This window comes from Bacillus rossius, chromosome 1 (genome assembly GCF_032445375.1).
Source record: "Bacillus rossius redtenbacheri isolate Brsri chromosome 1, Brsri_v3, whole genome shotgun sequence".
Lineage (NCBI taxonomy): Eukaryota > Metazoa > Arthropoda > Insecta > Phasmatodea > Bacillidae > Bacillus > Bacillus rossius.
Genome location: NC_086330.1, coordinates 167417 through 184811, shown reverse-complemented (window position 1 = coordinate 184811; position 17395 = coordinate 167417). Strand labels below are relative to the sequence as shown.

General features: G+C 39.9%; 1 protein-coding gene across 1 annotated transcript in view; it reads right to left on the bottom strand.

The window, feature by feature from the left end:
• Positions 1-17395, bottom strand: part of LOC134530742 (aspartate aminotransferase, mitochondrial) — a 56711-nt gene that overhangs the window by 16115 nt on the left and 23201 nt on the right. The window contains exons 7-8 of the mRNA XM_063365865.1: positions 15127-15292; positions 99-249 (exon numbers count right to left, since the gene is read on the bottom strand). Of these exons, the coding sequence (XP_063221935.1) occupies positions 99-249; positions 15127-15292 (317 nt within the window). The remainder of the gene's footprint in view (positions 1-98; positions 250-15126; positions 15293-17395) is intronic.

The following is a 17395-nucleotide window of genomic DNA, read 5'->3' as shown; positions in this document are numbered from 1 at the left end:
TATTTATGCATTTAGAGAGAAAAAGTTAGTCACAAATTGGTTGTATCATTCATAAGGACAAAGCAAAGAATGCAGGTGAAACAGTGCGGATGACATACCTGCTGCGCGTTGAGGCCGGTGAAGCAGAACATCCCGATCTGGTCGGTGATGTGCGACCAGTCGCGGCTCGAGCCTTCCTTCTTCAGGTTGTCGCGCAGCTGAGCCCGCACCGAGATGATGCGCTCAGCCATGCCCTTCACGTCCTTCAGCCTGCACACACGCCCACACACCTCTCTCTGCACATCGCAATTGTGCTCGTGTGCCAACTGTGCGCCCGCACCTCAGACACCAGATCCTCGCCATTGTCTTCCCTGTGCCATATGTATAATGTTCCTGCTGTACCAATTGGATTGTATGTCTTACTTTGCCCAAAATGAGTCAATGAGAAACCATAAACAAGAGGACAGCAATTAAATTAAAATAAACTGTAGATTCTTTCTTTTTTTATTTTAAGGCAATGAAAACACACATTTAAACTCTTCAGTAGAGACAAGAATATATGGTTTTTTAAAGTCCAATTTCATTTTTAAAACAGAGGATTTTGGTGGTGTTGTTTTTATAGTAAAATAATTTTTAATAAATTGGTCTAAAACTGATGCATTAATTACAATAAAAATAAAATAGCGAGAATTTATGGTTTGAAATTGATTCAATCAGAGATACACAATAAAACCAATTGAATTCATTTTTCTGATCCATGCTCTTTGCTACAATTTTTTGAACAGAAACAACATTCTTTGAATTTCAAACATTAAAATTGATAAAGTTTTGGTAAAATGATTCTTAATTCCACAATATAGGTTGCATTTTGTTGGTATATGGAGTAGTAACTTGCATTCCAGTGTTATGCCGAGTTTTGACATATTTTCAGTGGATTTTGGTTTTATCGCAATTGTCCCTACTCATCTATACTAATATTATAAAGCTGAAGAGTTTGTTTGTTTGTTTGTTTGTAATCTCAGGAACCACTTGTCCGATTTGAAAAATTCTTTCAGTGTTGGATAGTACATTTATCGAGGAAGGCTATAGGCTATATTATATTATCAATAACATTAGGGATCCTTATTAAGTCCAATAAGGTAACCCAAAGTGTAAAAAAAGACCCGAAAAAATCCTTACACGGCGTGCGCTGCGAAACCTATTGATTATAGAACAAAACAATGTACTACCACTTTGCAGAACATATAATTGTCTTTAAAAAATATCGCGTAACCATATGTCTAACTATTGTAGTTATCTCACAATTAGTGTTTTATTTAATTTTTTTAAATAATTAAAATGCAGTCGCTTCAAAAACTCTTTATTGTGTACCTTGGTATTAATCCTTATCAAAATAAATTACTGCATACTCAAGACAAATTCAATACCTTTCTAGAACTTTTTGAATTATTCAATTCGGACGTTTCATTCAAAAGATATATCGCAATATTTAAAATTAAGTATTAGTGTTGTAGCCAAATAAGTATTAAGTATTGCACGCGCATGTATGACTAGCATTGAAGACCTAATCTCTAAAGTGTACCCAGATGTAGTCCATATAGAAAACAAAGACTACCAGTGGATGTGTCAAAGGGCAATATTGGCAGCTAGAAACAGTAGCGTTGACGACATCAATAACATGATACTGGGTAAACTTCCAGGCGACAGAGTGAACTACAGGTCCATTGATAAAGTAATGGCTCAAGAAGATGCGGTACATTATCCACAAGAATTTTTAAATTCTTTAAATCCGAGTGGCCTTCCCTCACATTCACTCAAATTAAAAACTGGCTGTCCAATTGTGCTGCTAAGGAATCTTAAACCACCAAATTTATGCAACGGAACCAGACTCCAAGTAAAATTCCTTCGCGATAACGTGATTGGTCCTACAGTATTGACTGGTCCAGCAGTAGGGCAAACAGTGCTGATACCTCGCATACCTATGATACCAACGGATTTGCCTTTTCACTTTAAGCGAATTCAATTTCCGGTGAAGGTATCGTTTGCGGTAACAATTAATAAGGCCCAGGGACAAACATTTAAGTACGTAGGAATAGATTTACACCAAGAGTGTTTTTCGCACGGGCAACTATATGTCGAGATCTGGTTCGGGAGAAAATCAATTTCTACTTCTGCTGGAAGACAAAACTAAAAATATAGTTTACGCAGAAGTACTTTAATATAGCATTGGTTATGAGTGTTTTGAGAATAACCTAAAACTGTGCATCTACCATATTATCTCAAAGTCACAATACCCCCCAACAAAGTCTATGCGGACAAAGTCACAGGCACTACTAGTAAGTAATAATTCAACATTGCATTAAAAGTTGTAGGAATTGTAGTGATATTCGCAGTGTATTGGAAAATGACTTGTGTTCAATTGGTCTCACTTCAGAACAGCTTCTCTTTTAACAAATTAGTAGTCTTAGTCGACGCAACTTTAGCAGAAGGATTGTTGAACATAAAGAGCTTCTTGAAATTTTGTTTTCTAACAATTTAAATTGCATAAGTTTATATTTAAGCTATGTAAGTTTTAAAACAGAACTGGTAAACATTCTGTATCAAGTATCCAAGTTTATCCCTTGATCATGATGACATGCAATCACAGTTTTCACTATCATATACCAGTAAATTGATAAGGTCCTTCAGCTTTGATTTTTCTAAATTCATAGCACTTAAAAGAAGGATTGGAATCTGGTGTATTGAGCAAACACAGACCGAATGTGTACCTGGCTGACCAACTGTGACACACCATTTCAGCAGCAGCTCGCAGAATTTATAAAATCCTACCTTATCACAAGGAAATTTCTCTCTGCATGCTGTGTGTTGTTCCATAAGATTGCAGAGTATTAGGCATTTTTGTGTAGACTAACCTTATCTTTGGCACCTTGCATTAGTCTGCTGTTTTCATCTGCTTAATAAAAATTGGTAACCTTTTCAACAACTTTGGCTGAAATTTTTCGACCTTGCAAAGGCTCAGGATATGAAAGAATTCCTTTTTCTTTCACCAACTGGCGTGATTTTCTTGCCATGTACTCAGAAACATTAAATTCTGTTTAAATTTTCTTTTGGGACCAGGAATTAGGTGTAACTTCTCCCTTATGGATTTGCATAATTTAATTTTTCTTTCATCTGACTGATTAGAAAATTTAATTCACTTGCATTCTTTTTAACAACTGTACTTCCTTCAGACTGCAATTCATCTTCTGGTAGCTTCAAAACTGTTGCTACTTTTGATTTCACTTGACTTTTGACTTCAGATATCTTTCTTTTACCATACACTTATTTTGAACACTTTGAAAATCCTTTTAGCTTTAAGGGTGATACATCAAGAGTACTCATGCTTGAATTCAAATCTTTGTTTTCAATTGGTGTAGTGTCACTAAGGTCTTCCTTTGTAGGTGTAAGCATGTGAGGGTCTGGCCCTTCCTCTTCGTTAGAATTATTCTGTGAATTTTTAAGCTCTTGTTCTTGAAATACATCTTTTGTCCAGGAACTAACTAAATATCAGCTTTCCTTTTCGCATATTTGGCCTTTGAATAGACATAGATCTTATGCCACTCTTTATAGACTTTTTGTGTTTCTTTGCTGAGTCACAACATTTTTTTAAAGCTTCCCCTTAATATTTAATGTGACGCATAGTGGTGTGAACATACTTGAATTTGAATACAGTGTAAATCCATCTATCCTCCAAAGCAGAATTTCCTTTTCTTCATCAGGAAGTGCAGCAATATTAAGAATTATCTTATTGTCTAAGTAGTAATTATATGACACACACAGAATTAATAAAAAGACCTACACTACACTTTTAAATAAACTGGTAGCCATTGTAGATTATAGAAAAACTGTCAGTTTTATCCACTTCAGTCAGAAAGCACAAAGCAAATAACTTATAAAATTAATAAATAAAACCAGCTACATGTCTGTATTCATTAGCAAATGAATACGTTGACAATTCGGAGAGATTGTTTGCAATTAATTTATTCGTCAACTGACTACAATATGCATACAATAACACGAGCGACTACTTGACTGTGTTTACATAGGCCGGCCATCTTGACACACTGGTCTATATTCATGACATCCTCCCTTTTCCAACGAGTCTATTCCAGTGCTATCTTGACAGTCTGACAATTACTAATTCTACTTCTAAATACACAGTACACTAGGCTGGTATTACTTTACATTACAGGTTCATTTTTGATGGAGGAATCACGTATCTTCCGCTGCGAGTCATCTTGGGGATATGTGTATCCATGCTTGTGTTCCTTTGGCTGAAACTGGTGTTCGCGGCAGGGTTCCTATGCTGGAGGTTTTCCTTGAACCCCAGGAAGTCTGGAGAAGTGCTCCATGAGAGTGTCCTATCAGACGTGGGTGGTTGTGCTGCTTCGCCCGCTGGGTGTGGTGTCACTTCCTCTTCGTCCTTACTATTTTCCCCTGGAATGTGCGGCATTCTCCGATATACGTGGTTGCTGAGAGTCACGGAGGAGGGACCCGAGGGTTTGATGAACCACGAGTTTCTCCTGTATCTACCAGTAAGTGTGTGTCGATGATGTACGAGCGTGCCTCTGGTACTGGTTGAACAATTTTTGCAGGAACCCAATTCCTGTGTGCTTCCCGGTAAAGGACTTCGTCTTCTGGTAAAAGAGTGGTTGGCTTTGATTTGTTTTTGTTGAACGTTTGTGTTTCCGCTTGTCGTAAAAATTTGAGGTTATTTGCAACACCTTTTACTAGTGCTGGTAGCAGCAACTTCTCACTGGTTGGAAGCAGCGTTTTTGTCCTGCGGCCCATGAGGCGTTGGGCTGGAGAGCCAAGCCTTCCTCGAGGGGTATTCCTGTGGTGCAAGAGGGCAAGCATTGTGTCTGTCTTGTCTATGCTGCATTTGCGCAATAAATTTTTTGCCTCTTGGACGTATCGCTCCGCTAACCCATTCGAGCGGGGAAAATGGGGGCTAGAGATGCGGTGTGAGAAGTTCCACTCTTTTTGGAATTTTCCAAATTCAAAGGAGGTGAACTGTGGGCCTCCATCTGTCCTAAGTTCGTCTGGAATCCCCTGTTGAGCAAACCATCGTTTCAGTTCTTTGATAACTGCATCACTTGTAGTTGATCGTAACTGTATAAAATCAAAGTAGCCTGAATAACTATCTGCTATGACGAGGAAGTTGTCACCCTTTATCTGAAATAGATCCGATGCCACGAACATCCACGGACGAGATGGGATGAGTTCTGCACTGAGGCATTCTTGAGGAGGGTCCCGTTGTGACCGGTTGCAGGTAGCACACTTTTGGACAAATTCTGTGATGTCCTGCGTCATTCCTGGCCAGAACACATGGTCCCGTGCGAGCTGTAAGGTACCTAGGATGCTCTTATGTGGACGATGTAAGTGTGACAGCACCAGTGGTTTCATGCTACTTGGAATGAGGGTGCGCATCCCTTTGAAAATTATGTCCTTGTACACTGCTAAATCTTCTCGATAAGTCCAATATTTACGCAGGCATTCTGGTAGGAGTTCCTGTTTGGACGGCCATCCCTTCAGTATAGTTGACCGTAAGGTGACTAGTTCGTCACAATTGTTAATGGCTTCTAGCAACTCCATAGTGCGCTCCTTTGACAATGGCAGTAAGACGTGGATTTCAAAAGAGGTTGGACTGTCTGTTTCTGGAATGTTGTGGCAGTCTCTGCTTAATGCATCGGCTATGTACAATTGCGCTCCCCTTTTGTACGTTACTGTGGGGTGATATGGCAATACCTCGAACAGGATCCTTTGCAGTCTGGCAGGCGCATCCAGGAGTGGTTTTTTGAAAATGGCCTCCAGAGGTTTATGGTCAGTCTCAATTAGTAGGTTTGTGTTTCCCCAAATATACTGGTGAAATTTTTTACATGCTGTTAATATGGCCAGGGCTTCCTTTTCCATTTGGCTATAATTTAGCTGAGCCTTTGTCAGTGCCTTTGATGCATAGGCAATGGGCTGATCTTCTTGCATCAGAACTGATGCTACTGAGTGGCTGCTTGCATCTACTGATAAGGTAACTGGTTTGTGGTGATCATAATATGTTAATACTGGGGGATTCTTGAGGCAGATTTTTAGTGTCTCGAAGGCTTTATCCTGCTCTTGTCCCCAGTACCAAGCGACATTTTTCTCCAAGAGCTGTCGCAGGGGTGTCGATATTTCTGACACCTTTGGTATGAACTTGGACAAGTAGTTCACCATGCCAAGAAATCTCTGTAACTCTTGCACTGTTGTGGGTTTCTTTATTTGCTCGATTGCTTCCACTTTTTCGGGGTCTGGCGAGAGTCCTTGGCTGCTTATGATGTGACCCAGGAATTTGACTTGCTCTTTATTGAAACAGCATTTACTGGCATTTAGCTTCAGCCCCGCGTCTTTGAGTTTGGCTATCACGGTCGTTGTAAGGGATTCCAGTTTTTCCTTTGTGGGGGCATGAATCAGGATATCATCCATTGAGCATTCTGTACCTTCAATGTCTTGCAAGAGATGAGTCATTACTTGCTGAAATACCTCTGGAGCTGAGGCTAGGCCAAACGGCATGCGTTTGCAAGCATATCGGCCCCAGGGTGTTGCAAAGGTCAAGTATTTAGAAGTCCTTTCTGATACTTCTATTTGCCAGAATCCTTTTCTACAATCTAATAGTGTAAAGTATTTGGATTTATTTAAGCGAGTTGCAATTTCCTCCAGCGTCTGGAGTGGGAAATGCCGTCTTTTCAGGTTTTTGTTTATGTCAGAGGGATCAATGCATATTCTAACTTGACCTTCCTTGCGTACAACAACCATGGGCGAGACCGCCGGGGTAGGTTCAGTAATGGGTGTGATGATGTTGCTGTTTACCATACTGTCAAGCTCTTCTTTGACCTTGTCCCTTATAGGATAGGGTACTTTCCGAGGTGGGTGTACTTTGAGGTTAGGTTGGTCTACTAAGTCTATATCGTAAACAAAACCCTTCAAGCGCCCTATACCATCAAATAATTCATCACATGTGTCCACAATTTCCATGCGTTTAACAAACTGTAAGCTTTCACATGTTTTCCTTCCAAGTACACATTGGTGTCCTTTCTCGACAATCAGAAACTTGATCTCTGCTACTCTCTTTCTGCTAGTTACTACTGTTGAGTGTGCTTCACCCAGCACTGCCACTGCGTCTTTACTAAAGGACAAGAGGCACTTGGTTTTTGATGGGACAATTTCCAGCTTACATTTGTGAGCAATGGAATCAGTTATGACATTGCACTGTGCGCCAGTGTCTAGCTTGAAGTTTACCTTGTATTTATTTTGTAGGGTCAATGTTTCCATCCAGTCAAACTCTGCTTCGGACCTGGCCAAACATGACACTAGAAACACTTCCTCCGAGTCTTCTAATTGGCCAGTGTTCTGCTGTTGTTCTACTTGTGAATTCACACTTGTGAGTGTTGTAACTTGCCTGGACTTGCACATGTGTGCAAAGTGCCCTGGTTTCTCACATTTTCTGCAAGACTTCCCAAACGCCGGACATGATCTCCTTTGATGGGAAGTGCCGCACCTGGAACACTCAAACGGTGGTGACCGATTCCTTTCTGTTCCTCTTGATGAAGGCCTTCCTTTTCTATGTCTGTCCATGCGGATGGCTTCAACTGCTGGTGCATTATCCGTCTTCATCGTTAGTAATTGCTGTTTAGTTAGTTCTGCAGCTCTGCAAATTTTTACTGCCTGGTCAAAGGTTAGCTTTTCTTCAGCTAGCAGTCGTTCACGTACAGAATCCCTGTAGATGCCCACCACTATTTTATCCCTCAAAAGGCTATTTGTCAATTCCTGGAAGTCACATTTTTTCCCTTGATTTATGACAGAAGTCAGGAAATCGTCAAAGGGCTGGTTGTCCATTTGCACAATCTTGTTGAAGATATACCGTTCGTAGGTTATGTTCGATTTAGGAGAGAAATATGCATCAAATTTTGTTTTGATCTCTGTTAAATTTCTTTCTTCTGCCTGTGTGAGTGAGAAGGTATTATATATATTAGCTGCATCCGGGCCTATTATTGTCATGAAGGTGGCAACTTGTACTTCTGGACTTTTTTTCATGAGGTTAGTTGCGACAGAATACCATTCAAACTGTTGACTCCATAATTTCCACGCATTCGCCATACCTTGTTCTGTAATTACTAATGGTTTGGGTGGTTTTAAGCTTACCCCCGACTCCGTGGCCATGACGATTTCTTATTAACTGTTAACGTTAGTTGTATGTTCGTTTAACTCTTCATAACACAGTCCCGGGTTTCGGCACCATGTATTCATTAGCAAATGAATACGTTGACAATTCGGAGAGATTGTTTGCAATTAATTTATTCGTCAACTGACTACAATATGCATACAATAACACGAGCGACTACTTGACTGTGTTTACATAGGCCGGCCATCTTGACACACTGGTCTATATTCATGACAATGTCAACACTCAAAGATTATCAGTCATAGATTAAACAATCCCAGACAACTTGTTGAAGTGCACAGAGAAGTAGCAGCTCCTCTCACACACACTGGACAACCTGTGACTGACTGATATCTTCTACGAGATCACCCTACAGAAAACATTTAGATGATGCAATATATTACATCATCTACTACATTTAAGCAAGATGATGCAATATTACGCAAACTGACTGAGTGACCAAACATTAATTGAACCATAACTTTTCTTCTTTCTTTCATTTGTATGTTTCATATATAGGCATATATATATATATATATATTAAATGTGCATTTCCAACAATCCTAAATTCATTGTTTCAAACATTTTTGTAATAAAAAATTTACTAAATATTTGCTTTTATATGTACAAATTATTTTGTAAACTTAAAACTGATTTATTTTGATCTTAACCACTTCCACTTGAACCTGCTTTTATAAAGAAGGAAGGTAAATAACAAATTTTATACAACCAATTGTTTAGCAAATTTTGTGCTGGTACCGAACCATGGTTTGTAAAGAATAATAGAAAAAAGTTATAAAAGGATTACTGAACTGAAGTTTAAAATTTTTGGTAATTCATTTTTTCCCCACTTCTAACATAAATTGCATGTACTTCTGGGAATTTAATTACATTTTACAATTGATATTTGAAATCTACATACAATTCTGAATAAGTATGGTGAATTTCCCGATTATACATTATTAACTTTTATTACAAATGTAAGTTGAAGCAAGATGTGTCACTAGACTTTGGTTGCGGAATAAAAAAATTCCACCAATTCCACAGAGGGAAACTTTGAAGGGCTTTAAATTCCAAACTAAAGCCAATATTCCAAAAATGAAACAAACTTGTAAGTTCTTATATTTGTCTGGAGATACCATGTACCAAATTCCAGCCGAATCTGAAATGGTGGGGGAGAATGACCCGTAATACCTTAAGTAAATTATGTTCTACATTACTGTACAAATATGTTATTCCTGATATATGACATTTTATACATGACAAGTTCAACATTAATTGTGTGGGATTCAGCATAACTATGAATGAATAAATAAATCACTAATATTCACTCATTTTACATTTTTTCCTAAACAAAGAATAATAGACTGGTATGTAATGATTTCAGTGTACTTATTAATTGCAGTCTCTTGATTGGTTCCTCAAATATTATAATCAAGGCTCAGCAACGTTGGAGCTAGCAGTAATGCAACTGTCGCACTCGCCTGATGTTACTTGTACGTGTGAGATAGGGATGGGTCGGTACTGGTTCTCGGTTCCTACGGTTCTCAGCATTTTAACCGGCACCAAGAACCACAGCTCAAATGTCGGTGCCTGTTCCGGTACCAGCAGTATTGCAAAATAGTCCTTCACTAAAACCTAACTGCAGCACGAAATGGCTCAACTCACGTCCAATTCACAAACGTATTATTTTTTTGGACTTCTGTGGAATAATATTCATTTTTAACTATAAAATAAATTACACGTGAAAATATTTAATATTCTCGTCACATCTGTAAACAAAGTACGTTTTTCAATGAAAAAATAACAGTTTAAGGTGCCATAGATGTAGTTTATCGATGTGTGCAACTGTATAACGTGCCTCAGCAGAGAGATGAGAACAGAAAGATGCCATTACGTTTCACTGGTTTTTATAATAGGCAGCTAATTGAGTTGTTGACACATAAGTATGGGTGACTGGAGTATAAAGAACAATTAAAAGTGCAAATTCCATAGTATATTTGTTTAATAGAATTGATGACTGATTTTAAATATCTCCGTAATAATTTTCGGCATTCTAAAATTTTATGCTTTTTGTGCAGTGCTGTGGAGTGTAATTTCACTGCATCTACAGCCATCTAGCGGTGTGGCTAGTAACTTTCTCTTTTAAGCAAACGGGATTGCTTTGAAAGTGGCACTAGTGTTAATAGTGTTGATGAAGATACAGCGGACACATGATAAAAAATAATGCTTTTAAAGTTGTTTTTTTTTCTTAGCAAAGTGGTGTATGGATGTGTAGATGTATTTTACTATTAATTGGTCAAACAAAATGATTGTTGACACCTGTAAAGTATAATTATTCTGGCAAAATAATGCAACTTGTGTAAGAAATTGCATCAGAAGTGTGGCAGTAAATTTACTGTTGATTGTGCAAACAAACTTAATTCAATGTAGACAATAAGTTTTATTGACAATTGATTATTTTAATTCTTTGAAAGTTCACCATTTCCCATTTTATTTATTTCCATTATTGTAATATTTTCTTTTTATTCCTATGTTTTAAAGGAGGGTGTATGTAGATTTCTTAAGCTAATTTCTAGATTAATATAATAAATTTTCTTTTTATTAAGTGTTCTCTATATTATTTAGAATTATTTTTCACCAATATATATTACATTTGTAATAGGTTGGTGTGTTTGCTGTAGCTTGAAAACTATACTAAACCTTTTAATTTGCTTTGAAAGCCTCTTTAAATGCCACTGCATTTATTTGTAAGCATGCAATAAAAACATTGAGGACAGAATACAAAAAAATAATTTTTTTTCAGTGTTATAAATAGTAAATTGTTGAAGATGTAAGTCTGGATACAGGCTTTTTAATTATTTTTTTGTAGCTGAAACAATGAATACTAGTTTATTACTTGAAACACCTCATAAATAATGTGAGAATAATGTTTATTTTATTTTTTAAGTCAGAACCGAGGACCAAGAATCAATTTTTAAGAACCGGTACCGAACCGAGATACGGGAAAAAACAGGAACTGCCCCATCACTAGTGTGAGACGATTGGTCAATGTGTTCTGTTCTTCGGTTTTCACACTACCATCACTATTGTAAATACCGCATTCACTCGCATAATGTCCACCCTCGCATAATGTCCGCCCTCGCATAATGTCCGCACCCTTTATTTATATATCCTTAAAAGAAAAAATTAAAAATTTGCATAATGTCCGCACCAGTCGTCTACGGCGGGCAACACAACTTTGGCCACCCCTAAAGGACGCAGTACGAATGGAAAGTTGACGGCTATGTAAACAAAGCCGTGACCTTGAGCTGTCCTTTCTCTCCTGTCCTGAAAGGGTGGGGAAATTCGTTGAACTGAACAAAGCACAGTAACGGTATACACAGCTGACCAACACGCACGCAAGTTCAAGGCATGAGTTTCGCGTTGAGTTTTGTAGTGTAGAGTACAGAATGGGTAAATATAAATCCTTCACTGCACGGTTTAAATTAAGAGTTGTTCGTTATGCTGAAGAGCATGGGAACAGGGCTGCTGAAAGGGAGTTTGAAGTGCACGATAAAAGTGTTCGTCAGTGGCGGAAAATAAAAGAACAGTTTCAGTCAACAAATGCAACACGGCGTGCGTTTCGCGGACCCAAGGCTGGGAAGTTCCCAGAACTTGAAGTTAAAGAACTATATACGTGAATTAAGAAGTAATGCCTGTGCTGTTTCGTATGAAATGGTTCAAGTAAAGGCGCGGGAAATTGCGCGTTCCATGAATACACCGCATAACGAATTCAAGGCTAGTCGTGGATGGATCACAAGATTTATGAGGCGGAACAACCTTTCTCTGCGACGAAGAACATCACTGAGTCAAAAATTGCCGAAAGAATATAACGAAAAGTTACTGCAGTTTCAGCGATTCATCATTAAGCAGAGAAAAACTCATGATTACCTACTCTCACAAATAGGTAATGCTGACCAAACTCCGGTATACTTTGACATGCCGCAAAGTACGACGATTAGTCCGAGGGGAGAATCAAGTGTTACCGTTCGTACAACCGGAAACGAAAAGTTACGCTGTACAGTTATGCTAGCGGTAACGGCTGACGGGCGGAAACTGCCGCCATACATCATTTTCAAGAGGAAAACAATGCCAAAAGGCACTAGCTTACCGCGTGGTGTGCATGTGCGGGTCCAAGAGAAAGGCTGAATGGAGGCCCCCCTTGTGAAAGACTGGCTAAAAACTGTATGGAATCGTTGACCCGGTGCTCTTCTGAAGAAACAATCGTTACTTGTGTGGGATAGTTTCCGAGCACATCTTGTGGAAGATGTCAAGCGTGACCTGTCTGAAGGCAAGACCGACATATCTGTAATTCCGGGAGGCCTGACATCTGTCCTGCAGCCCCTAGATGTCTCCCTCAACAAACCTTTTAAGGGACACCTTCGCAGACTCTACTCTGAATGGATGGCAGACGATAATCACGAACTCGGGGGAAAACTAAAAAGACCATCGCTAACCCAGATATGCGACTGGGCGAGACAAAGCTGGGCACTCATCACCGAAGCTATGGTGGTAAAAAGCTTCAAAAAGACTGGCATCACCGTCGCTCTCGATGGAACTGAAGATGATGTAATCTGGGAAGATACAGATGACGACAGGAGCGATGCTGACGCAGAAAGCAGTAACGCCGAGGAAGATGATAGCGACGCGTCGGTAGCAGATTAGAAAGTGATGTGTTGAGAAAGACTTACATTTTTTTAAACTCTTAAGTGTATAATTTTCTTTTAAATTAGGTTAACGTGACATTTACCTATTTGAAATTGCAGTTACTAAAATGCAGACTAAATTAATATTTTGAGTGCTGTTGCAGTATCAGTTTTTTTGAGTAAGTAAGTTCATTATTTGAACTGTTTTAATGTTATGTTATATTTATAAAAAAAAAATTATCACATTTGCTGACATGGATCAGTCTTGTTTTCTGTTGAGGTAAGACACGCAGCGTAAAAGAAACGTCAACTTTAATTAGTGTGTACCCTGTTTTACGAGTCAGGACAGAACAGAACCCCTCTTTGTTTACATCTGGTTGGAATCCCTCCCTTGGCCATTCTCACGCTCTAAATGATTCCTTTCCCTTCCTCCTTCTCTACGTCACGAAGGCCATCAGTTGCTGTAAGGGGGGGAGTACAGTGCTCAGCAGATGTGGAACTGGTGAGTCACTGCGCTGTTGCCAGCTCGCTGGTTCCCTACGCGCCGCACGTAAGGATATGGTACGGCTAAAATATTGCAGCCGTGCAGTTAATAGCCGTTTTAATCCATCACATATTAATCACATTAATAAGGCACACGTAACCACACTTATTTCAGTGTAGCGCGTAATTTTTTTTAATGTTCCGGCGGGTGCGAGACAGTTACCGGTGGCAATTACAGCAAAGTAAACATGGTCTAAGCCGGGTTGTTTGAAAGCGATCCCGCAGCAATATTCTTTTAAAATAGCTAGTGAAATCCAAATTGATTTTAGATACGTTTTGTGCCTTTTTAGTAATAATTAAGACACAAAATTTTGTATTTTTGTATTTTTCCTCGCATAATGTCCGCACCCCATTTTTTTTGGCCAAAAATGTGGTCAAATTACTGCGGACATTACGCGAGTGATTACGGTAGCCCTTTAAGATTTAATAATACTTAATGTAAATTTTTTGTAATGAAAAAAGGTGGAGCTAATAGATGTATTTTATATCTGCAAAATGTCTTGGTGGTATAGTATTTACATATATAATGGTTTTCAGTGATATGTTGCTTAAAAGTGTTGTGTCTATGTTTGATATTAGTGAATGAAAATAAATGAATTACAATATAGAGTGGGTTTTATTTTATATTTAACATCAACAATGATCTGCAGGCTCAATAGTTAAAGATTAAAAATTAGTCACCTAATTTAATGGTTTTTTTAAATCATACATGAGGTGATTTATTGAAACAATGTTGGAGATCCAGGCTATTTTAACAGGATAAGGAACTTTGTCACTGCTTTTCACAGAATGGAGATGAAAACCTTAGACTTAAAAAGCCTTTTACAAAAACACTTGGATGTAATATTTGCATGTTTGCTAATGAATTGTATATTTGTTATGCATAAGTTTTTAATGTTAACCACATGTACTCATGTTGCAAATACACTGATATTCGAAACTATGACACAAAATTAAAATGTAGAATAAATCCAAGCATGATAAATATAATACGCAAAATGTGCATTAAACTAAATTTATGGACACAAATCCACGTAGTTTCCGCACCGACAACTAGATTTCATTGCCGGAGCATCTACGTCGACTATAAAATCATTCTATTTGCAGAGCAAAATGTTAAACTATATAATGAAACGGTTCTGATAAAAAAACTCCAAAAAAAACTAAACCCCGATTTTCGACAAGGAATTTTATTAAAATAATGCCCATCTTGTTACAATTCATTTATTATAAGTTAATTCTATAGAATTTCACTTATGTGTAGTGAAACTACGTCATCCACCCCAGATGGCTACACCGTGGTGACACATATCCATGCCATGAGAATACCGTTCCATTCACATAAAGACTCCTACGAAATGCCATATACAGAGATGTTACACATCTAAAATTGGTAAAGTAAACAAGTATTTTTTAGCTTATTTGATTATTTCAAAAAAAACAAATATTTTGCCATACTTGAAGATAGTTGGCGACCAGAAGGAAACCACATAGCACGGTGACACAACTTGTATACAAGCATTGTGGGGCCAGCATGGACATCGCAACCCAATGTACGCCAAGGGTGAACTACTGACAAAAATGGAGTTGCTAGTTCTTCATTAAATTATGCTTAATAATGTTAAACTACACTAAGACTTTACACAAAAGAGGTAGTATTCCTTGCAATGTAGGTATACTCACCATTCTGCCTTGAGCGATGAGTCAGACAGTATTTCAGTGACGATGCGTGCTCCGTTGATGGGTGGGTTCGAGTACATAGGACGCACGATGATCTTCAGTTGCGACATTGTCCTCTGAGCCTCCTCCTTGCTACTCGTGATGAGGCTGAACGCTCCTACTCGCTCCCCTGCACACAGCACACAAAGAGCCAACTAGAACTGGCATATTGATAAATGGTGCTCTGAGTCTCCTCCTTGCTACTCAAGATGAGGCTCAATGCTCCTACTCGCTCCCCTGCACACAGCACACAAAGAGCCAACTACAACTGGCATATTGATAACTGGTGCTCTGAGTCTCCTCCTTGCTACTCGAGATGAGGCTCAATGCTCCTACTCGCTCCCCTGCACACAGCACACAAAGAGCCAACTACAACTGGCATATTGATAACTGGTGCTCTGAGTCTCCTCCTTGCTACTCGAGATGAGGCTCAATGCTCCTACTCGCTCCCCTGCACACAGCACACAAAGAGCCAACTAGAACTGGCATATTGATAACTGGTGCTCTGAGTCTCCTCCTTGCTACTCGAGATGAGGCTCAATGCTCCTACTTGCTCCCCTGCACACAGCACACAAAGAGCCAACTACAACTGGCATATTGATAACTGGTGCTCTGAGTCTCCTCCTTGCTACTCGAGATGAGGCTCAATGCTCCTACTCGCTCCCCTGCACACAGCACACAAAGAGCCAACTACAACTGGCATATTGATAACTGGTGCTCTGAGTCTCCTCCTTGCTACTCGAGATGAGGCTCAATGCTCCTACTCGCTCCCCTGCACACAGCACACAAAGAGCCAACTACAACTGGCATATTGATAACTGGTGCTCTGAGTCTCCTCCTTGCTACTCGAGATGAGGCTCAATGCTCCTACTCGCTCCCCTGCACACAGCACACAAAGAGCCAACTACAACTGGCATATTGGTAGCTGGTACTCTGAGCCTACTCCTTGCTACTTGTGATGAGGCTGAATGGTCCTACTCGCTCCCCTGCACACAGCACACAAAGAGCCAACTACAACTGGCATATTGATAACTGGTCCTCTGAGCCTCCTCCTTGCTACTCGTGATGAGGCTGAATGCTCCTACTCGCTCCCCTGCACACAGCACACAAAGAGCCAACTAGAACTGGCATATTGATAACTGGTGCTCTGAGTCTCCTCCTTGCTACTCGAGATGAGGCTCAATGCTCCTACTCGCTCCCCTGCACACAGCACACAAAGAGCCAACTACAACTGGCATATTGGTAACTGGTACTCTGAGCCTACTCCTTGCTACTTGTGATGAGGCTGAATGGTCCTACTCGCTCGTCTGCACACAGCACACAAAGAGCCAACTACAACTGGCATATTGGTAGCTGGTACTCTGAGCCTACTCCTTGCTACTTGTGATGAGGCTGAATGGTCCTACTCGCTCGTCTGCACACAGCACACAAAGAGCCAACTACAACTGGCATATTGGTAGCTGGTACTCTGAGCCTACTCCTTGCTACTTGTGATGAGGCTGAATGGTCCTACTCGCTCGTCTGCACACAGCACACAAAGAGCCAACTACAACTGGCATATTGGTAGCTGGTACTCTGAGCCTACTCCTTGCTACTTGTGATGAGGCTGAATGGTCCTACTCGCTCGTCTGCACACAGCACACAAAGAGCCAACTACAACTGGCATATTGGTAGCTGGTACTCTGAGCCTACTCCTTGCTACTTGTGATGAGGCTGAATGGTCCTACTCGCTCGTCTGCACACAGCACACAAAGAGCCAACTACAACTGGCATATTGGTAACTGGTACTCTGAGCCTTCTCCTTGCTACTTGTGATGAGGCTGAATGGTCCTACTCGCTCGTCTGCACACAGCACACAAAGAGCCAACTACAACTGGCATATTGGTAGCTGGTACTCTGAGCCTACTCCTTGCTACTTGTGATGAGGCTGAATGGTCCTACTCGCTCGTCTGCACACAGCACACAAAGAGCCAACTACAACTGGCATATTGGTAACTGGTACTCTGAGCCTACTCCTTGCTACTTGTGATGAGGCTGAATGGTCCTACTCGCTCGTCTGCACACAGCACACAAAGAGCCAACTACAACTGGCATATTGGTAGCTGGTACTCTGAGCCTACTCCTTGCTACTTGTGATGAGGCTGAATGGTCCTACTCGCTCGTCTGCACACAGCACACAAAGAGCCAACTACAACTGGCATATTGGTAACTGGTACTCTGAGCCTACTCCTTG